Source organism: Suncus etruscus, chromosome 4 (assembly GCF_024139225.1).
Source record: "Suncus etruscus isolate mSunEtr1 chromosome 4, mSunEtr1.pri.cur, whole genome shotgun sequence".
Classification (NCBI taxonomy): domain Eukaryota; kingdom Metazoa; phylum Chordata; class Mammalia; order Eulipotyphla; family Soricidae; genus Suncus; species Suncus etruscus.
The window spans coordinates 146,740,111-146,763,483 of record NC_064851.1 but is presented as its reverse complement, the minus strand read 5'-3'; the positions used below and the strand labels follow the sequence as shown (position 1 = coordinate 146,763,483).

General features: G+C 42.6%; 1 protein-coding gene across 2 annotated transcripts in view; it reads right to left on the bottom strand.

Annotated features, from left to right (window-relative positions):
* Positions 1-555: 555 nt before the first annotated feature.
* DDHD2 (DDHD domain containing 2) overlaps positions 556-23,373 on the bottom strand; it is a 40,122-nt gene continuing 17,304 nt past the window's right edge. For both annotated transcript variants that reach the window (XM_049771822.1, XM_049771821.1), the window contains exons 8-18: positions 17,432-17,640; positions 16,734-16,801; positions 15,400-15,522; positions 14,819-14,914; positions 10,791-10,913; positions 9,935-10,090; positions 9,208-9,310; positions 8,921-9,091; positions 6,593-6,749; positions 1,208-1,315; positions 556-773 (exon numbers count right to left, since the gene is read on the bottom strand). In XM_049771822.1, the coding sequence (XP_049627779.1) occupies positions 1,234-1,315; positions 6,593-6,749; positions 8,921-9,091; positions 9,208-9,310; positions 9,935-10,090; positions 10,791-10,913; positions 14,819-14,914; positions 15,400-15,522; positions 16,734-16,801; positions 17,432-17,640 (1,288 nt within the window). In that variant the 3' untranslated portion in view covers positions 556-773; positions 1,208-1,233. The remainder of the gene's footprint in view (positions 774-1,207; positions 1,316-6,592; positions 6,750-8,920; positions 9,092-9,207; positions 9,311-9,934; positions 10,091-10,790; positions 10,914-14,818; positions 14,915-15,399; positions 15,523-16,733; positions 16,802-17,431; positions 17,641-23,373) is intronic.

Genomic DNA, 23,373 nt, shown 5'->3' with positions numbered 1-23,373 from the left:
GCATCAGTGGTTCCTAGCAGAAAATCTGCTTGTTAGATGTAGAGTAAATAGTACTCTCAGCTTAATTTTAGTCTTTGTTCATTACAGTACATGTAGGAAAAAGAATTAAAAATCTGACTGCCCAACAGACTTGTTCCATATCCACTTACACTTTGGAAAGGAGAATCCAATGAGATGAATATATTCCAAAATCCATTTGCAAACCTGAAAGTCTGCTTCCAAACTAGAATGTTTTTATACATCAAATATTTCTATCTATAAGAATTTCATACCAGGGCCCGGAGAGATAGCACAGCGGCGTTTGCCTTGCAAGCAGCCGATCCAGGACCTAAGGTGGTTGGTTTGAATCCCGGTGTCCCATATGGTCCCCTGTGCCTGCCAGGAGCTATTTCTGAGCAGACAGCCAGGAGTAACCCCTGAGCAACGCCGGGTGTGGCCCAAAAACCAAAAAAAAAAAAAAAAAAAAAGAATTTCATACCAGCCCAAAACAAATCAAAATGGACTTAACCTTCTCAAGTAATGAGCTATAAAGTTTAGTACCTATTTGAAGATGTAAACCATCCCTGGCTATGAAGAAAAAAATAGGATTTTTTTATATCAAGCCAGCAGTCAAAAGTAATAGGATGGATCTTCCCTTTGCTTTTCCACTCTGTTCCAAAGACCCATTGGTGAATAAGTGGTGGGCAACATGCAGAAGTGATATGGCTGAGGTGAGGAAAACTGCAGCAACAAGTCAGTAGATTTTTCTGGGGAAGGATCCCCTCAGTGTCCATCTAGAGGAGAGAGCGGAGAAGAAGTCATCTTGCAGTCACAACAGGAAGGCCGCAGGGAGAATGCCAGAGCCTACAAATTTTCAAACTACATACCACTAAGGTAGGTAGCCTTTTGTAAACTGTTTTTAACTGAAATTCTGTTTCCATGGGGATTCTTAGGTGATGAGAACTGAATTTAGGGCCTAAAAATTGTGTTATGGACAAAACCATTAGCAAAACAAAACATTAAAATTTACGTTAAAGTGGTCACTTAAATTTTAACCAATTTAATTCATATTGGTTCCATGTATTTTAATCCTTCTATATCTGAGTAACTTAAATCTCATGCAAGGTAACAGAAAAGTGTATTTATATAGAGTGTGAGATTCCATAGTTCCTTAGAACATGTTAACATGTACAAATTACACTATATAACATGACATTTAAAAACTTACATCAAGCAGTCACAGATGGTTCATTTTTACTGTAAAGGCTGATCAAGGAAGATGCCCTGGGTTTGGTAGATTTCTTTGAGGACCAACAAAACTGTATCTTCAGATTCCCTACAAAGAAAAATGATGTGGTAAAAGAGGAAATAATATTTGTGCTAAGCTATTTTATATAAATTATCTAATTTAATGTACACAGCATAAATTGCAAAAGCTAAAAAAAATTAAATCTGACTAGATAAATATCTTCTACTTAACAAACACAATATAGGGCTTGATCAACAGTACAGTAGGTAGGGCTCTTGCCTTGCACTCAACCGATCCAGATTCAATCCCTGAACCTTCAATATGAGTTCAATATGCTCCTCCAAGCACTTCCAGGAGTAATTCTGAGTGCAGAGCCAGGAGAAAGCCCTGAGCACTTTCAGATATGACCCAAACAAACAAAAATATAATCTGGGTTATATATGATTTGGAGAAAACATATTTGTAATTTATATCAAAGACTAATCAATTTAGGGGCCGGAGAGATAGCATGGAGGTAAGGCGTTTGCCTTTCATGCAGAAGGATGGTGGTTCGAATCCCGGCATCCCATATGGTCCCCTGTGCCTGCCAGGAGCGATTTCTGAGCATAGAGCCAAGAGTAATTCCTGAGCGCTGCCAAATGTGACCCAAAAATCAAAACAAAACAAAAAAGTGAACTCAGACCTCCATCTAACACCATGCACAAAGACCAAGGGACAATTTCTGAGTGCATAGCCAGGAGTAATCCCTGAGTGTCACCAGCTGTAGCCCCGAAAGCAAAAACAAAAACAAAAAACGGGGAGAAAAAATGAACAAATACTTCCTCAAAGAAGAAATACAGGGCCCGGAGAGATAGCACAGTGGTGTTTGCCTTGCAAGCAGCTGATCCAAGACCAAAGGTGGTTGGTTCGAATCCCAGTGTCCCATATAGTCCCCCGTGCCTGCCAGGAGCTATTTCTGAGCAGACAGCCAGGAGTAACTCCTGAGCACCACCGGGTGTGGCCCAAAAACAAACAAACAAAGAAATACAAATGGCCAAAAGGAACATGAAAAAATGCTCCACATCACTAATCATCAGGGAGATGCAAATCAAAACAACAATGCCAGAGACTGGCGCACTTCACAAAGAACAAGAACAATCAGTGCTAGATGGGGAAGTGGGGAGAAAGGAATTCTCATTCACTGCTGGTGGGAATGCTGTTTAATTCAGCTCTTATAAAAAATAATACGAAGATTCCTCAAAAAACTGGAAATTGGGGGGCTGGAGAGATAGCATGGAGGTAAGGCATTTGCCTTTCATGCAGGAGGTCATCGGTTCGAATCCCAGCGTCCCATATGGTCCCCCGTGCCTGCCAGGAGCAATTTCTGAGCCTGGAGCCAGGAATAACCCCTGAGCACTGCCAGGTGTGACCCAAAAACCACAAAACAAAACTGGAAATTGAGCTCCTATATGACCCAGCTATAACACTCCTAGGGATATATACACAAAGATACAAAGATATAAAGATACAAAGATGCACCTATATTCATTGCAGCATTATTTACAATAGCCAGACTCTGGAAACAAACAAGATGCCCTTCAACCAATGAATGACTAAAGAAACTGGTACATTCACAATGGAATATTATGCAGCCATCAAAAGAGATGAAGTCATAAAATTTTCCTATACATGGATGTACATAAAATCTATTATGTAGAATGAAATAAGTCAGATGGAAAGAAATAGATGCGGAATAGTCTCACTCATCTATGAGTTTTAAAAGACAGGCCGGAGAGATAGTGCAGCAGTAGGATGTTTGCCTTGCAAGCAGACGACCCAGGACCAAGTGGTTTGAATCCCAGCATCCCATATGGTCCCCCGTGCCTGCCAAGAGCAACTTTTGAGTGCAGAGCCAGGAATAACCCCTGAGCAATGCCAGGTGTGACCCAAAACGCCCCCCCTCAAAAAAAAGACTTATTATAAAACTTTTTTTTTGGTTTTTGGATCACACCAGGTAGAGCTCAGGGGCTACACAGAGCTTTGCACTCAGAAATTCCTCCTGGCAAGTTGGGGGGACCATATGGGATGCTAGGAATTGAACGGGGATCCTCCCTATGTTGGCCGTGTGCAAGGCAAACGCCCTACCGCTGTGTTATCACTCCGGCCCTTTAAAGCTGTATTAATTAAGGTTAAGTGTTGAGCCAGAGATTGAGTACAAGAAGGCACTTACCAATGATGTGGTCTACCTAGGCTCAATGCCCAATACCATAAGGTCCCCTTGAGCACAGACCATTTTACTCAAAGACATTATTTGCTATAAAAATTGGTAAGTCAGGGCTAGAGCAATTAAACAGCATGCAAGATGCTGTTATTGAACTATTGTTGCTGTTACTGAACATGCCTATCCAGGAGTGATCCCTGAGTGCAGAACCAGGGGTTAGTAATCCTTGTACAATGCTGGGTATGGCCAAAACCAACCAACAAATACAACAAATACACAACCAAACAACAAAAACATAAACGAACAGAACAGCCAAGGCAATTCAGTGATTTAAAGATTTGGTTTATCCGTGTAGATAAACTAGCCAAATGCTAGAATGTGGATCACCATAATATAAAAGAGTGAGCCTCAAGTTTTACCTTTTACCATATTAAAATCATAGACATAAAGATAAATGGTAAATGATGGGGCCAGAGTGGTGGCGCAAGCGGTAAGGTGTCTGCCTTGCCTGCACTAGCCTAGGATGGACCACGGTTTGATTTCCTGGACTCCCATATGGTCCCCCAAACCAGGAGCGATTTCTGAGTGCATAGCCAGGAGTAAGCCCTGAGCATCACCGGGTGTGGCCCAAAAACAAAAAAAGAATAAATGGTAAATGAGATCTGTATAGAGAGTTCAGAGGGCTAGAAACCAGGCCTGGTACATAGTGGACCAGAACAATAACCAGCACTATATGTTTACTCCCTCTCCACCCCCTCACATTGCCAGCATTGAGCACTGAATCATCTTGCTTGAACAGCTGGGTTTAGAAACTCCACAGCTTATGGGTCCCATAAGCTACTTCGGAGACCACAAATCGACAAGATTTGAACCCTCACAGCTGTACCTGCATCCAAGGCAAGCAACGTATCCCCTGTACTATTTACTATTACTCTAGCCCCACAAGAAAATCTTTTTTTTTTTTTTTTGGTTTTTGGGCCACACCCTGTGACGCTCAGGGGTTACTCCTGGCTATGTGCTCAGAAGTTGCTCCTGGCTTCTTAGGGGACCATATGGGATGCCGGGGGATCGAACCGCGGTCCGTCCTAGGCTAGCGCAGGCAAGGCAGGCACCTTACCTCCAGCGCCACCGCCCGGCCCCAGAAAATCTTAATGACGTTGGGTTTATCAAAAATTTCTGGGGCTGGAGTAATAGTCCAGTGGGTAGGATACTTGCCTTGCATGTGGCCAACCTACATTCAATCCCAGGCACCCATCTGGGTCCCTGAGGCCTACCAGGATTTATCCCTGAGCTCAAGTGTCAGGTAAGCCCTAAGCACATCCATGTATGGCCCCCAAACCTGAAGTTAAATTAAAAATACAAAGCAGGGGGCTGGAGAGATGGCGCAGCGGTAAGGGTATTTGCCTTGTATGTGGCTCATACAGGACAGACTTCGGTTAGATCTCCCGGTGTCCCATATGGTCCCCCAAGCCAGGAGCGATTTATGAGCACATAGCCAGGAGTAACCCCAAGCATCACTGGGTGTGGCCCATAAAACAAAACAAAACAGGAACTGGAGTGATAGCACAGCTGGGAGGATGCTTGCCTTGCAAATGGCCAGCCTGGGTTTGATCCCAGGTATCTCATATGGTTCCCCAAACCTGCCAGGGGTGGTTTCTGAGTGCAGAGCCAGGCATAACCCCTGAGCTGCCCGCTATGGCCCCAAAACCAAAGAAAAACACCAAAATAGTTTTTTGAGGGATGGAAGGATTAGGGGCCACAGCCAACAGTGCCCACAGTGTTTAGAGAAGAACATCAAGGACCACGTGCTAACTTCAATCCAGACATCCTAAAGGCTAAACATGCACTAATTCCATTGAGCTATCTTTGGCTTGTAAAAGAAACTTAGTAATAAAGATAATCCATTTCTGGACCAGAAAGATAATACTTGTTTTACACATGGCTGGCCCTGATTTGTTCTTAGACATCACATATTAAGCCCCAAGCACTCCCAGGAGAGATCCTTGCACACAACTGGGTACAACCCAAAAACAAAACTGAAAAAAGATGATTTTTATGCTAAGAGTTTACTCCTGGCTCTGCACTCAGGAATTACTCCTGACAGTGCTCTAAGATAATGTCATAATGGAGTGCTGAGGATTGAACCCAAGTTGGCTGCATATAAAGCAAACAAACTATCTACTGTACTATTACTACAGCCCAGCTGATCTATTTTTTATGAGAAAACTCAATTTATCAAAGATGATTCATGGGTAGCATATACAAGATAAAATATCTCATATTAATCAGTATGGTAATGAAAATTAAAACCATAAATGAGATACCATTATAATACACATCAAAAAGCTGAAAGACTGACCCCTAATATAGCCATACCAAGTGTTGCTGAGGATATAGAGCAATTCCAATATGCTAACAAGAATGAAAAAGTGCTAAGAAAACAGCATTTAAAAAAAAAAAAAAGGGCTTATCACATATCACCCATACCTGAAAAATTAAATATACTCATACCCATTTTATTTCTCCACCTCTCTCCTCTCTTCTCTCTTTGGTTTTTGGGCCATACAAGTGGTCTCAGGGCTTACTCGTGCTATGGCTAAGGGACCATATGGAATGCCAGAGATAGAACCTGGGTCAACTGCATACAAGACGAGCATCTTTACACCAAGTCTCAATTTCTTAGTAAAATGTCTGACACTTTTATGTTTAAGGTTGGGAAAATACTCCACTCCAGCTCCAGTTTTTGTATGTTCCAGCTCATTCATAGGTGTCTTGTCTTACAAATAACACACTTTTAGCATCATGCTAACTGAACTCATGGCTGCTAATGTTATTTTGACCCAGGAGCTAAAATTATAAAATGAAATCACTCTAGGGGCCAGAGAGATAGCCTGGAAGTAGGGTGTTTGCCTTGCATGCAGAAGGACGATGATTTGAATCATGGCATCTCATATGGTACCCTGAGCCTGCCAGGAGGAATTTCTGAGCGTAGAGCCAGAAGTAGACCCTGAGCGATGCCGGGTGTGACCCAAAAAAACAAAAACAAACAAAAAAATGAAATCAATCTAACAGCAAGAGTAGAACAAACTTATCCTACTTTCTACATCTATCAAATACCTATAGAACAAAAGATCCAGAAAGTAAGTAAGTAAAAAGCTTTTTACCAGTAGCACAGATGACTTTGTAAAGCAAATAAATATTCATTAAAACTTTCGATGGGCTTTTCCTGGAGAACATAGTCAATGCGTTGACCTCCATTCAGCAACCCCACGTTGATGGGTGGGTCTTCTTCCTTAATTGCGGGCTCTTCTGTGCTATCATCTGCACACAGAGGAACCAGATCAAGAACTGAAAAAAATCCCAATCTTCCGAGGTTGGCTTGCTATACCAAGTTAGATAATCTATTCTCTACTCAGAAAGCTTCCTCTCATTTCCATCAACCTCCTTAAAGGTGCTCAAGTCATCTGATTTTTTTTTTTTGGGTCACACCCGGCAACACTCAGGAGTTTCTCCTGGCTCTATGCTCAGGAATCGCTCCAGGCAGGCTCAGGGAACCATGTAGGAAGCCGGGATTCGAACCACCATCCTTCAGTGTCTAAGGCAAATGCCCTACCACTGTGCTATCTCTCCATCCCCAAGTCATCTGATTTTGTCCAAGCCTTTTCTTTTGTATACCTTTTAAAACTAATTCATAGTCCTTCCATTTACAAATTGAAAAAGAGGGGCTGGAGAGATAGCACAGCGGCGTTTGCCTTGCAAGTAGCTGACGCAGGACCTACAGTGGTTGGGTCAAATCCCAGCGTCCCATATGGTCCCCCGTGCCTGCCAGGAGCTATTTCTGAGCAGATAGCCAGGAGTAACCCCTGAGCACTGCCGGGTGTGGCCCCCCACAAAAAATAAAATATTTAAAGAATGTAATATGAAATTAAGAGGGTATCCTAGGGGCCAGAGTGATAACACAGCAGTAAGGCGTTTGCCTTGCATGCTGCTGACCCAGGATAAACCTGGTTCAATTCCCGGCATCCCATATGGTCCCTCTGCCAGGGGTGATTTCTGAGTGCAGAGCCAGGAGTAACCCCTGAGAGTTGCTGGGTGTGAACCAAAAAAATTTAAAAAAAATTAAAAAGAGGATATCCTAGCTAGGTATTCCTAGCCAGTACCCAGCCAGAAAAATAGAACTGAGCCATATACAGTTATTTCACTGTAAAAGGTAATTCATATAGTAGGCACCATCATCATAATCCCCAGTTGCAAATGGGTAACATTTCTGCATTTTTTGGTGCTGGGGATCCAACCCAGGGCCTTATACATACAGAGCATGCACTCTAACATTGAGCTTAATCCCTTACCCTAGAGAATCTTTTTTTGTTGATCTATTTTTTTTGTAACCACACTTAGTAGTGCCTGGGAGACTGTAGAGCAGTGGTCCTCAAACTATGACCCATGGACCACATATTGTACTTGTATCTGTTTTGTTTCTTCATTGCAAAATAAGATATATGCAGTGTGCATAAGAATTTGTTCATAAGTTTTGTTTTTACTATAGTCAGACCCTCCAATGGTCTGAGGGACAGTGAACTGGCCCCCTGTTTAAAAAGTTTGAGGACCCCTGCTGTAGAGGACCGTGAGGTTTAGGGAATCAATCCAGGGCCTACCACAACTAAGCAAGTGCTGTAAGCCATTTGAGCTATCTCTCTCACCCCAAGGAATGTGTTTAAGCCTCGTTACCAGATAATCAGATAATTATGCTGTTTTTCCTCACAATTCATTTTCCTATATAATTTGAGGCTATTAGATTATACAAAAGGTCAACAAAAAAGCTCAAGGATTTATGGTATTCACCTATACAATAAAAAAAGAAAAAGAGAGCCCGGAGAGATAGCACAGCGGCATTTGCCTTGCAAGCAGCCAATCCAGGACCAAAGGTGGTTGGTTCGAATCCCGGTGTCCATATGGTCCCCCATGCCTGCCAGGAGCTATTACTGAGCAGACAGCCAGAAGTAACCCCTGAGCACCGCCGGGTGTGGCCCAAAAACAAAAAAAAAAGATATATTAAAGGATATAAGGCCTTGCCTTGCATCTGTCAACCCTGAATCAAACTCCCAGAACCACATATAGCACACAAACACCCCCCAAGCACCAACAGGAGTGAGCAGGGGCAGGAAAAACCCCTGAACACAGCCAGGTCTGGACAACCCACCCTCTTCAAAAAAAAAGGAAAGGGGGGCCGGAGAGATAGCATGGAGGTAAGGTGTTTACCTTTCATGCAAAAGGTCATCAGTTCGAATCCCGGCGTTCCATATGGTCCCCGTGCCTGCCAGGAGCAAATTCTGAGCACGGAGCCAGGAAAAACCCCTGAGCACTGCCGGGTGTGACCCAAAAACCACAAAAAAAAAATAAATAAATAAAAAGGAAAAGAAAGAAGCCCCAGGGAAAACAAAAACAACACATCATGAGAGCTTCTTATCTGGCATAATATGGGAATCACTAACCATTAGGCTTCTCTGAACTTGATTCAGATTCTAGTTCCGTTTCTTCTGCAGCTTCTGCCACTGGTAAGGCAGGGTCTGGTGTTCTGGTGAAGGATTTCCAGGCCATACGTAATGAGCCTAGAAGGTTGTTCTTAAAGTCCATGCTCATCCTGGTCAAGCCCTCTCTCAGTTCTGAAATGAAGTGGACAAAAGAGCTTAGGGCCTAACACAGCTGGATGAATGAACTACAGCTAGTTAGTTTGTACTAATCAGAATATCAGAATTTGAAGTTCTACAGTCAGACATACCAAGGTGCATTCGTTTTCTGCCTTTATGATGTGGGATCAGCATTGGCTCAAATTCGACTCCTGGGACTATCATGGGTTCAATTCTGTAGGCTACAGGATCAAACTACACAGGACAAGTATGAGTTACATTCACCTCTCCTGAAGAAATGGAATAATCTAAGCAACTGTACGGTAGACTCATTATATTGAAAGATATTTTCTCAGTATGAAATTTGTTTGTAGTGGTGAGAAATAGGAGACATTGGTGGAGGGATGGTCACAATGGTGGTAAGATTGGTGTTTAAACACTGAGTGCCTGAAACAGCCATATTATGAACAATTTGGTGAATCAGTTACTTTAAAAAAAATTTTTAAGTTACATTTTCTGTTGTATCACTTCCAAGTCAACACTGTTTTAAGTTGTCTATTTTAAGTTGTTCTATAGAATAGTATAGAAAAAAAAAAAAAAAAACCGGGCCCAGAGAGATAGCACAGCGGCGTTTGCCTTGCAAGCAGCCAATCCAGGACCAAAGGTGGTTGGTTCAAATCCCGGTGTCCCATATGGTCCCCCGTGCCTGCCAGGAGCTATTTCTGAGCAGACAGCCAGGAGTAACCCCTGAGCATCGCCAGGTGTGGCCAAAAAAAAAAAAAAAAAAAAAAAACAGAAAAAAAAATCAACACAACCTTATTAAGGTAAGCCTATTAAAGCTATTGAAAAAAGAAAGGAAAAGAGCTACTGAATGCTTACAGGATGATAAATATTGAAGAAACCTTTGCATGTTGGAAATTTGTAGTTGGGATCGATTCTTTTTAGTCCTCGAACAGTAAGAAACATCCCAATGGGAGATCCAAAGGCAAAGAATATTTCTGGTTTATATTTAAGTCGAGGGTACCTTACAGACACCTGTAAAAAGGAAATAAAAGCATTTCTCATTGAAAGACAATTTTCAGGGGCCAGAGAGATAGCACAGCGGTAGGGCGTTTGCCTTGCATGCAGCCGACATAGGACAGACGGTGATTTAAATCTCAGCACCCCATATGGGTCCCCGTGCCTGCCAAGAGTGATTTCTGAGCACAGAGCCAGGAGTAACCCGAGCACCGCCAGTTGCGACCCCCACCCCCCAAAAAAAGACAATTTTCAAGCCAGATAGTACATGCCAAAGGTTTGATCTCTGGTACCATATCATCCCTGAGCATCACAAAATACAGCCTGGATGTGCCCAAGCATCTGCAGGTGTGGCCCTGGAGGCCTCCAAGCAATGCCAGGGTAGCCGTGGTGGTCCTGGGCACCACAGGTCCGAACAGTACTGCACTTTCAGCCGTAGCACAGAACAGTTGGCTGAATAGTATGAGGTGGTACTGGAAGCACACAGTGGGAGGGAAAAATAAATGCCAGGTTGGTCAAGTAGTTTAAAAGGAGGGCTGGAGCACTTGTTTTGCATGTAGAGACCTGGGTTCAATCTAATGCACTACATGGTCTCCCAAGCACTAAGCTAAAAGTATCCCTCATGTACCATCAAGTGTGGCCTCAAAACCAAAATTTCCATTTATTCCCACCATACCAATGGGAAAATAAAGAAACCAAAGGGAATTAATACTATTACCTGTCCAATGCCAACGTCCAAATACTCATTTCCGGTATCATCAATACCTTTGCAGACCTCTGAAACTTTGGGGTCAGACAAATTCATCCCTGAAGTTGATGGTGGGATCAGTCTATTAATACCCTAAAAATAAAAAGTAGTTTTGTGGAGCTGCTATGAATAAAAAATACCCAAAGGATTGTGTAATTTCATCTAGTTTAAAAGGATGCTTGGGAAATTGTTTATTTATCTTGCTTGTTGTTTTTGGACCATATCCAGCAATGCTCCGGAGTTACTCCTGGCTCTGTACTCAAGGATAACTTCTGGAGGGCTTGGAGGACCATATGAAATGCCAGGGATTAAACCTAGATTGGCTGGCTACAAGATAAGCGCCTTGCCCACTATACTATTCTTGTACTCTTGGGAAAGTTTTTAAATGATAGCCAATAATACTAGCTGATGGACACTAAAGTTGCTTTAAGTTATCTGTAAATTCATTTGTAGCAAATACTGAAATAACACAATGTTGAGGCGTAATGCGTTTTTAAAAAGTTGTATGTTGGCTGGAGAGATAGCGCACAGGTAGCGCGTTTGCCTTGCATGTAAAAGGACAGTGGTTTGAATCCCGGCACTCCAAATGGTCCCCTGAGCCTGCCAGGAGCGATTTCTGAGCATAGAACCTGAGCGCTGCCGGGTGTGACCCAAAAATCAAAAAAAAAAAAAAAAAAGTTGTATGTCTCTGTGGGAACAGAATAAGATGACTACTAAAGTAAAAACTGAGGGGTAGAATGATAGCACAGTAGGTAGGGTGCTTGCCTTGTATGGGGCAGACCTAGGCTCAGTCCCCGGCATCATTTATGGTCCCCTCCACCCACCACAAGTGATTACTGAGTTCAGAGGCAGGAGAAACCTATGAATATCACGTGGCTCAAAAACAACAACTACAACAACAAAAAGATGTTGGAAAAAATAAAGAACTGAGAAAGTTGCTTTAAAAATGCTATTTAAAAAAAAAAAAAAACAGAAAAACCAGGATCTCTAACTACGGAAACCTGACTGGGATAACTGTGACTGTGAAGAACTTTTACTAGGATCACAGAGAAAGACTTTGGGGTGAGACAACTTAGTATGCCTGGAGCCTGTCATTGGTCTTATACTTCATGGGTAAAGTCCCCTGTTTTTTTGTTTTGTTTTGTTTTTCATTAATATCATTTAAAAGGTCTCCCTGGTTTTTAGGCCAATGCCTGCCTGCACTGACCTGGGTTTGATATCTGGCAACCCATATGTCCCCTCAGCCTTCCAGGAGTAATCCTTGAGCACAGCCATGTTTAGTAGTGTCAGCATCACACTGAACAAGACCTGTACATAGACAGGCCTTAGGACTGAGCTATATGGCCTGACTGGCTGAGTACTGCCACAGTAGTACCCGAGACCCTAAAAACTGCTTGAGATCACCTCCCAACAAGGTCATACATTATAGAGTTCTGTTTATCATGAAACATCTAGAGTATAAGAAAAATTCTAAAGGGGTACCAATGGGTTGGAGCATTGCTTGCAGTGATCCCTGATATTAATTTAGAAATATCCCCAAAGCCTCACTGGATGTGGCCCCAAAATAAATACACACAAAATATAAATATATAGAAAAGAAGTCAAGAGTTCATAGGAAGAAATAATGGAGAGGAAGCACAAAGGAGCAAGGCCAGAGGGCTTTCCTTGCCTTACATGCAGCTGACAGGTTTGATCCCTATCACCACATATATGTCCCTCTAAGTAAGTACTTCTGGAATGATCCCTAAGCAGAGCAAGCAGTGAGCCCTCAATGTGGCCCAAAATAACAACAATAAAGAATATAAAATTGGGGCCGGAGAGATAGCACAGTGGTAAGGCGTTTGCCTTGCATGGAGGATGGTGGTTTGAATCCCAGTATCCCATATGGTCCCCCGAGCCTGCTGGGGGCAATTTCTAAGCATGGAACCAGGAATAACCCCTGAGCGCTGCTTGGTGTGACCCAAAAACCAAAAAAAAAAAAAAAAAGAATACCAAATTATTGCTAAAGAGTAATGAAAATGTTCTGGAATTAAGAGCAATTATCCAGTGTTTTTCAACCTTTTTGTGCAAAGGCACATCTTCTTCATGAAAAAAAAAAAAAAAACAATGAGGCACACCACCATTAGAAAATGTTAAAAAAAAAAATTAACTCTGTGCCTATATTGACTAAAGTAATTCTCTTGAATAGGAATAAAAAAAAAACACAAAAAAATTATTTTTAAAATACTTTACTATAAAATAATAAAGTACTTTATAATGGTTCATATTTCTGTTCACTTACTCAGTGCGAAACCTGGGCCTGTTTGGCTGACCACAAAGCTGATATCCTGGCAGGAATTGAAGAAAGACACACGTAGCTCTTTGTCAACAGCTCTCAGTTTCTCTCTGTCTTTAATTTTTTTCTGTTTGTTTTTGTTTTTTGGTGGGGGGACACACCTAGCACCGCTCAGGGGTTACTCCTGGCTCCATGCTCAGAAATCGCTCCTGACAGGCTCGGGGGACCATATGGGATGCCGGGATTCGAACCACCAACCCTCTGCATGAAAGGCAAACGCCTTACCTCCATGCTATCTCTCCGGCCCCATCTGTCTTTAATTTTTATAGGCCGTAACATGTGCTTCGGTTCACAAATAGACCAATTATGCTGAAGCCACATGTTATAGATGACACTGGAATTTTTTCCCACAGCACACAAGACAATATCACATAGCACACTAGTGTGCCACGGCACAGTGGTTGAAAAATACTGGATTATACTGTTCTGTAAATACAGTAAAAAGCATCCAGCAGGGCCGGGCGGTGGCGCTGGAGGTAAGGTGCCTGCCTTACCTGCGCTAGCCTAGGAGACAGACCGCGGTTCGATCCCCCGGCGTCCCATATGGTCCCCTAAGCCAGGAGCGACTTCTGAGCGCATAGCCAGGAGTAACCCCTGAGCGTCACCGGGTGTGGCCCAAAAACCAAAAAAAAAAAAAAAAAAAAAGCATCCAGCAACAACAAAAAAGCCAGTCAGCCATGTCCAAGGCCACTACCTTACCCACTATACTACTCTCCGGCCCTGGGATAAGACTTCTAATGATATGACTAATAATATTTTTATTTATTTATTTATTTTTGGTTTTTGAGCCACACCTGGCAGCGCTCAGGGGTTACTCCTGGCTCTACACACAGAAATTGCTCTTGGCAGGCTCGGTGGACCACATGGGATGCCGGATTCGAACCGCCGTCCTTCTGCATGCAAGGTAAACCCCTTACCTCCATGCTATCTCTCCAGCCCCAACTAATAATATTTTTAATATCAGTAAAAATATACTTAGGGGCTGGAGCAGTGGTGCAAGTGGTAGGGCATTTACCTTGAATGCGCTAACCTAGGACAAACCACGTTTCAATCCCCTGGCATCCCACACAGTCCCCCAAGCCTGGAGCAATTTCTTTCTTTCTTTTTTTTTTTTTTTTTTTTTTTTTGGTTTTTGGGCCACACCCGGTAACGCTCAGGGGTTACTCCTGGCTATGCACTCAGAAGTTGCTCCTGGCTTGGGGGACCATATGGGACACCGGGGGATCGAACCGCGATCCGTCCAAAGCTAGCGCAGGCAAGGCAGGCGCACCTTACCTTTAGCGCCACCGCCCGGCCCCTTTTCTTTCTTTTTTTACTGGGGGGGGGGAGAGGTTACTCCAGGCTCTACGCTCAGAAATCGCCTGACAGGCACGGGAGACCATATGGGATGCCGGAATTCAAACCACTGTCCTTCTGCATGGAAGGCAAATGCATTACCTCCACGCTATCTCACAGGCCCTTCCGGGAGCAATTTCTGAGCACACAGCCAGGAATAACCCCTGAGCGTCACTGGGTGTGGTCCCCCAAAATAAATAAATAAATAAATAAAAATATACTTAATTGCTAAAGAAACCTAAGACCAATCAACAATATGTTAGTTCATTAAACACAAAATACGAGGATATAAAAATTGTTTAAATCAGTAATCTATATTAATACATACCAATGAGTTTTTTCTGGTCCTAAAATAATTTAGTATCTTTTTCCTTGGTCCTAAGGGTATTCCCACATCTTGTAGATCCTTGTCAGAACATAAAATCTAGGCATAGGAAAAAAAACCCACATTATTATTAATTCATTTATTTATTTAAGTGTTTGGGTCATACCCCGTGGTAATCAGGACTTATTCCTGGCTCTGTACTGAGAGATCACTCCTAGCAATGTACAGGGTGACCATAGTAAGTACCTGGAATCAAAGCAGGCTCAAGAGAATGAATGATGAGTGCTTTACTAGCTGTTCTTATTTCTAGACAAAATAAGATCAAGCAGTGATCTTTTTTTTTTAGGGGGAGTTGGTTTTTGGGTAACACCGAGCAGCACTCTGGGGTCAATTGTGGCTCTATGCTCAGAAATCGCTCCTGGCAGGCTCGGGGGACCATATGGGATGCCAGGATTTAAACCACCATCTTTCTGCCTGCAAGGCAAACACCCTACTTCCATGCTATCTCTCCAGCTAATAAAAATTTTTAAATAAAATAAGTCAATAACTGGTATGATATATAAAGCTTTACAAAAACTGCTTACCAAAGCTTCCTTATCTATTTTCTCCTTTTCAAAGACACTATAAAATTCAGAGAGTTGAAGTTTCTTCAGATCTTCCTCTAGTGTCAATGTGTCTCCATGATCCATAACCACACTTGAAGAATTCTAAAAATCAAGTTGCAAAGTTCATATACTCTAAGTTCATTTGTTTTCCTTTACTAAGCAATTTTGTAGTAAAGAAACCTGATATGTAAGATTTCCACAAGATATTTCTTTTTTATTTTTTTCACAAGATATGTATTTCTTAACTTTAAAGAAGTTTAACTAAAATATAAATTAAGAAGTAAGCTCTAAGATTTTTAACTTCAGTTGAAACTTAAAATAATCAGGGGCCGGGAAGGTGGCGCTAGAGGTAAGGTGTCTACCTTGCAAGCGCTAGCGTAGGACGGACCATGGTTCGATCCCCCGGTGTCCCATATGGTCTCCCAAGCCAGGGGTGATTTCTGAGCGCATAGCCAGGAGTAACCCCTGAGCGTCAAATGGGTGTGGCCCAAAAACCAAAAAAAAAAAAAATAATCAAAGTATTTTTTCATCATCATTTACAAAAAATTCCTGAGTTCTTCTTAGGAAGAGAACTTTCATGTCTAAGGCATAAAACAATCTAAGATAAAGCTCCTAATCTGAAAGAACTCAGTGCCCAACACAATAAATAAAACATTTAAAATATATATATATATATACAATATTTGCTACATATTAAATTAGCACTATACATAAATGTTCACAACATTAAGAGATGCTTAAATACCAAGCCCTCTCACTATTCTTTGAAACATAATTTCTAAAATTTATCAGATTGCATATATTTCATCATCTGCAAACTCCATTTCAGCTCAATGATTCTAAAACAGGATTCTATTAATAAAGCAATAGTATAAATTTAGAATAGAAACCACCTAATTATTGTAGAACGTAGCAAATATTTAAAGAAGCATATTACTTCTATCAGACATAAATGACAGAAAAAATTACAAGTTTATTAAAACCAATATAAACCTAATGTAAAGGTTTGAGACTAAAATAATACAACATTCAAGTCTAAATTTTAAAAAAATCCATACAATAAGACAGGGGTCTCAAACTCGCGACCCGCGGGGCCGTTTGCAGCCCTTCTACAACATTTTGTGGCCCTGCCCTAGAGGAATCTTTTTTTGTTTTGTTTTGTTTTGTTTTGTTTTAGTTGTTTGGGTCACACCCCCCAATGTTCAAGGCTGACTTTGCACTCAAGGATCATCCCGACTTTGCCTCCTGCGGCCCCCAGGTAAATTGAGTTTGAGACCCCTGTTTAAGAGAACCTAACTGAACGTCTAAATTACCTTTTCACTGTCAATATCCCCCAAAGAATCTTTCTGATTTGTGAGGATATCAAACAATATAAGCGAACCTACAAGTAAAATAGAAAAAGGGACAATGTCTAAGCATCAGCACTACCGAGCTATCTTTTATATAAAAAATAATGTCAATTACCCAAGGTAGCAAAATCTACAAGCAAGCGGTCTTTCATTCCAATCTAATACCTCCCTCCAGCTCTTCCCAGGTTATCAGTTTTAGACCTAAGAATCTGATACTGATAAACATACTTGGGGCCGGAGAGAGAGCACAGTGTTAGAGCATTTGCTTTGCATGCAGCCAACCCAGGACAGACTGTGGTTCAAATCCCGGCATCCCATATGGTCTCCCGAGCCTGCCAGGAGTGATTTCTGAGAGCAGAGAAAGGAGTAACTCTTGAGTGCTGCCAGGTGTGGCCCAAACACCCTCCCACCCCAAAATAGGTGCCCTGGTAGCTGGAGAGATAGCACAGAGGTAGAGCATTTGCCTTGCATATGGCGACCCAGAATAGACCTGGGTTCAATTCCCAGCATCCCATTTAGTTCCCTGAGCCAGGAGTGATTTCTGAGTGCAGAGACAGGAGTAACCCCTGAGCACCATGGTTGTAGGGCCCCCCAAAAAATAAAATAAAATAGGTGTCCTTAAAATGTGAGTCTTCCCTGATCACAAAAAACTCATATGTTACCTAAACTATGACCAGCAATGGATACACCCCCTTTGAAATCAGGGTTCCTCTGTAGGAAAAGTGTATATATCCGATTCATTTCAGAAGCAACTGTGTCCACAATAGTCTGACAGTAGGTGGGGCTATTGTAGAAGAAGACATCCAGAATAGTGTCATTGGTGAAATGCCTGAGCCGGTTAATGCTGGGCAAAGTTATTCGCTGCAGATCTCTAAAAAAAAAAGGAAAAGATAGTTTAAGCAGGAAACTTAATACAATCCATAACCATTTCCAGCTTCTTAGACTTGGGGGTGGGGGCCTTCATGAAAAATTGTCATGGTAACCAATAGGTTTTAGACACTTAATAGTCAAATACTGATTCCAAATCAAACATGTAATGAATCTGAAGTATTTATGGAAGTACCAGAAAAATACTCAGCTCTGCTACACTTCATGGACAAAAAGGGCTTGTGAGTGAAAAATGATTCAAAAACCCTGATCCTAGTTACTATCCAGCTTAGTCTTGTCAAGCTTAAACTTAGGAAATTTAGAAAAAGGTAGCTGAGAGACCAGAGAGATAGGACAGTGGGTATGGCGTTTCCCTTGCAATGTTGTTGATCTGGATTCAGTCCCCATGGTTCTCTGAGCCCATCAGAAGTGATTTCTGAGTGCAGTGCCAGGAATAACCCCTGAGCACTGCTGGATGTGGTCCAAACTACCCCCTCAATTTAATTTACTTGAATTTAAATATATATATATATATATAAAAATGTATATAAAAAAAGAACAGGGGCCGGAGAGATAGCATGGAGGTGGGCATTTGCCTTGCATGCAGAAGGACGGTAGTTCGAATCCTGGCATCCCATATGGTCCCCCAAACCTGCCAGGAGCAATTTCTAAGCGTAGAGCCAGGAGGAACCCCTGAGCACTGCTGGGTATGACCCAAAAACCAAAAAAAATTAAAAAATAAAAAAATAAACAAATGGAACAACATTAAATTAAGAAGTTTCTGCACCACAAAGTAAACGATGACCAGAATATAAAAATAGCCCCAAAGACTGGAAGAAATTATTTGCCCATCACTCATCTGACAAAGGGTTAATATAAAAGTTACATAAAATGTTCGGAGAGATAGCATGGAGGTAAGGCATTTGCCTTTCATTCATTGGTTCGAATCCTGACATCCCATATGGCCCCCCGAGCCTGCCAGGAGCGATTTCTGAGCACAGAGCCAGGAGTAACCCCTGAGTGCTGCTGAGTGTCACCCCCCCCCAAAAAAAAAGTTACATGAAACAGTGGTAGAACTCTATAAGAAAAACATTAAGGGGCCGGAGACATAGCATGGAGGTAAGGCGTTTGCCTTTCATGCAGGAGGTCATCGGTTCGAATCCCAGCGCCCCATATGTCCCCCGTGCCTGCCAGGAGCAATTTCTGAGCCTGGAGCCAGGAATAACCCCTGAGCACTGCCAGGTGTGACCCAAAAACCACAAAAGAAAAACATTAAGCACTATCCAAAAATGGGGAGAAGAGTCAAATAGTGTAGCATTAAATAATTAACGATGGGGCTGGATGGTGAAGGATGGAGGTGGATGGATAGAGGGATTTTTCTCTGTCATCCCAGGCCACGTGGCTCCGCAATCCCCATTCAGCTGGCGGGTCCCAGGTTTAGGTGAACGGCAGAATCAGACTCATCCAGAGACAGGCATCAGGAAGTATCAGCTTTATTCAAACCCTGTCCACCACATTGTGGCCTATGTCATAAAGGGGGCATAAAGAATTTTCTAGATGCAGTAATTGTATTATAAATGTATTTCTTCATTACATTAAGATATATAAACTAACCAGATTCAATTCCCAGCACCACAGACTCCAAACCCTGTTGGGAATAAACCTTGAACCACAGAGCCAGAAAGCACTGAGCACTACCAGGTCCCAAATCAAACTAAAACAACAATATCTACAAACAGAAACATTTAAAGATGAAATGATAGGCAGTCTAAGATTTACTCCAAAATAACAAGGTGGGGAGGACAGAGAATGGCTGAGAAGAATAAAGGTACATGTTTGGGTTATTTGGGGGTTTTGTTTATTGAGGCCACAGTGGTGCTCAGGGGCTCTGTGATCTGCGGTCACTCCCAGAGGTGGAGACCATGCACTCAAGTCGTTTGAGCTTTCCTTGTCTCAAGACCGTGAGTTTGATCCCTCCTGACATTACATGTGCCACAATCCTGAAAGAACTGCTGTTTGGGACCAAACCAACTGCCACTGAAGCATGTGACCCCAGTAAGCAACATGGTAGTGTGTGTGAACACCAAGATCAAGGGTGTGAAATAGTCATAACAGTAGCAACAACCAAGGAAGGGAAGGAGAAAAAATATGTACATAATGGAAGATGGCCAGTAGACATAGGTATAAAGATAAAAAAAAAAAGGGCAGACAAGGGGCCGGAGCATAGTGGGTAGGTAGTTTGTTGTAGTAATAGGTGGTAGTAGTAGGCAGTTTGCCTTGCACATGGCCAACCCAGGTTCAATCCTTGGTATCCCACATGGTCCCCTGAGCCTGCTGTAGGTAATTTCTGAATGCAGAGCCAGGAGTAACCCCTACGCATCTTTGAGAGTGGCCCAAAAAACAAGCAAGAGGGGGTGAAGAACAGGGAAGATGTGTTTTGGCAAAGTGAGAGTAGGTAATCATAATCAACACATGAAAATTTACTACATATACTGCTTTTATGCATATAACTCTCTAAAATGAAACACTTAGAAAAAACACAGGGGCTTTTTATAGAATTCTCAACATTAGGTATTATTTTTAAAATTACAAGTCAAATGATAAACTGACCAGCTCTATCTAACAATGAAAAATTTCTAAAAGATTAGGGCTGGAGTGAGAACATAGCTGGTAGGGCATTTGCCTTGCAGCCATTGACCCAGGTTCCATCTCTGCCATCCCTCATGGTCTCCCAGGATAATTTGCCAGGGGTAATTTCTAAGCACAGAGCAAGGAGTAACCCCTAAGGACTGCCCCAAAACTAACAATATAAAATTCCAAAAGATGAAATAAAGTGAGTCAGCTAGAGGCCAAAGTCAAAATCAGAATCCACATCTCAAAAAAGGATGCTCATGGGGCTCAAGCACAGCGGTAGGGCATTTGCCTTGCAAGCAGCTGACCCAGGATCAAAGGTGGTTCGAATCCCAGCATTCCGTGTGGTCCCAACCATGCCTGCCAGGAGCAATTTCTGAACAGATAGCCATGTGTAACCCCTGAGCGCTGCCGGGTTTGGCCCAAAACCCAAAACCAAAAACAAACAAAAAAAAAGGATGATATGGAACTAGACACTACAGTGGGTAGAGTGTCGCAGGGCTGCGGAGCTGAAGTCGAGGAGTCAGAAGTTCAAAAAACTGAGGACTCGGGTGTCGGAGTCAGAGCATTTATCTACCGACTCCACAGTCCTGTTATCTACCAACTCCGCAGCCCTGATTGCACACAGCTGACCTGGATTCAAACCCCACCATGCCAAGCTCACCATGAGTGATCCCTGAGTGCAGAGACAGAAATAAACCTTGAGCACCACTGAGTGTGACCCCAAAACAAAACAAAAGGATTTTGTTGGTATAGTCTAAAAAAAGGATTTTGCTTGTATAGTCTAAATATAAAGTTCAAGTTTCCTCAAAACTCCCAGAAACGTTCTCAAAGATTCAACTGATGGGGCCGGGCGGTGGCGCTGGAGGTAAGGTGCCTGCCTTGCCTGCGCTAGCCTAGGACGGACCGCGGTTCGATCCCCCGGTGTCCCATATGGTCCCCCAAGAAGCCAGGAGCAACTTCTGAGCGCATAGCCAGGAGTAACCCTGAGCGTCACAGGGTGTAGCCCAAAAACCAAAAAAAAAAAAAAAAAAAGATTCAACTGCATATATATACTATATATAGTGAGAACATGTTCTAAGTCACTTCTTGTGAATCAGCTCAAATAGGAAAGTACAAACTCCATACCAAGTAACAGCAACACCACAACAGAGCATAGTCCAAACCACAGAAAGATAAAGGATATTGTGTCAATTGAAAGGCATAGGGAAACCATTTCCTTTTTATTTTCTTCTTTCCATTTTTGCTTTGGAAACACACTCGGCGGTCCTTAGGACTTGGCTCCTGTCATGCATGATGGATCACTTCTGGCAATGTTTGGGGAACCATATACAGTGCTTGGGCTGAATCCAGGTTCTCTATGTGCAAAGCAAGCACATACTATTTCTCCAGTCCTAGAAAAGCCATTTCTAAGAACAGCATGGAAATGTGCTCACTTTCCTTTATCTTCCAAAGAACCATGCAAGTTCTGTACCATAACTTTATTACACACTTTTTTTTTTTTTTGGTTTTGGGTCACTCCTGGTGGTGCTCAAAAATCACTCCTGGCAGACATGGAGGACCATATAAGATGCCAAGATTCGAACCACCGTGTGTACTGGATCAGCTGTGTGTAAGGCAAACGCCCTACCGTTTTGTTATCTCTCCAGCCCTATTACACACTTCTTTCGAAAGAGTCCACAGCTGAAAATTCTTAATGGAGACAGTAAAGTGGGTAGATCACTTGCCTCACATGCAGCCAAACCTAATTCAATCCCCAGCATCCCATATAGTCCCCCAAGCTCAGCCAGGAGTAATTCCTGAATGCAGAACAGAAGTAATCCTAGAGTATTGCTGGGTATGACAATCTTTTCTGCTATAACCACGAAATTTAAATTTGGCATTTATAAAATTTTCTGCAACAGACCAGAGTGATAGCACAACAGGTAGGGCATTTGCCTTGCACGTGGCTGATCTAGGTTCAATCCCTAGTATCCTATATGGTCCTCAAGCACTGCCAATAGTGTTCCTGAGTGCAGAGCCAGAAGTAACCCCTGAGCACTGCTGCATGTGGCACAATAACCAAAAAAAAAAAAAAAGTGCGATTTAAGAAAGTCATCACTTAGGGCCGGAGAGATAGCATGGAGGTAAGGCATTTGCCTTTCATGCAGGTCGGTGGTTCGAATCCTGGAATCCCATATGGTCCCCTGAGCCTGCCAGGAGTGATTTCTGAGCATAGAGCAAGGAGGAACCCCTGAGTGCCGCCGGGTGTGACCCAAAAAAAAAAAAAAAGAGGGGCCGGAGAGATAGCATGCGAGGTAAGGCGTTTGCCTTTCATGCAGGTCAGTGGTTAGAATCCCAGCACCCCATATGGTCCCCTGAGCCTGCCAGGAGTAATTTCTGAGCATAGAGCCAGGAGTAACCCCTGAGCGCTGCCAGCTGTGACCCAAAAACCAAAAAAACAAAACAAACGAAAAAAGAAAGGCATCACTTGAGGCTGGAGAGATAGCATCGAGGTAAGGTGTTTGCCTTTCATGCAGAAGGTTGGTGGTTCGAATCCCAGCATCCCATGTGGTCCGCAGAGCCTGCCAGGAGCAATTTCTGAGCATAGAGCCTGGAGTAACCTGAGCACTGCCAGGTGTGACCCAAAAAATCAAAACAAACAAACAAAAAAATCTAATAAAGAAGAAAGCCTGGGACCGGAGAGATAGCATGGAGGTAAGGCGTTTGCCTTTCATGCAGGAGGTCATCGGTTCGAATCCCGGCACCCCATATGGTCCCCCGTGCCTGCCAGGAGCAATTTCTGAGCCTGGAGCCAGGAATAACCCCTGAGCACTGCTGGGTGTGACCCAAAAAAATCACAAAAAAAAAAAAAAAGAAGAAGAAAGACGTAACTTAAAGGTCATTGTACTAATTATATTTCAGGTTATAATTGCTAACAATGTTTGGGGTTTCTTTTCTCTCCAATTCTGGGGAAACATTATTTAAGTATTGTCACAAAAAATAACTATCTGGGCCAGTGGTGGCACAAGCGGTATGGCGTCTGCCTTGCCTGCACTATCCTAGGACAGGCCATGGTTCGATCCTCTCACCTACCATATGGTCCTCCAAGCCAGGAGCGATTTCT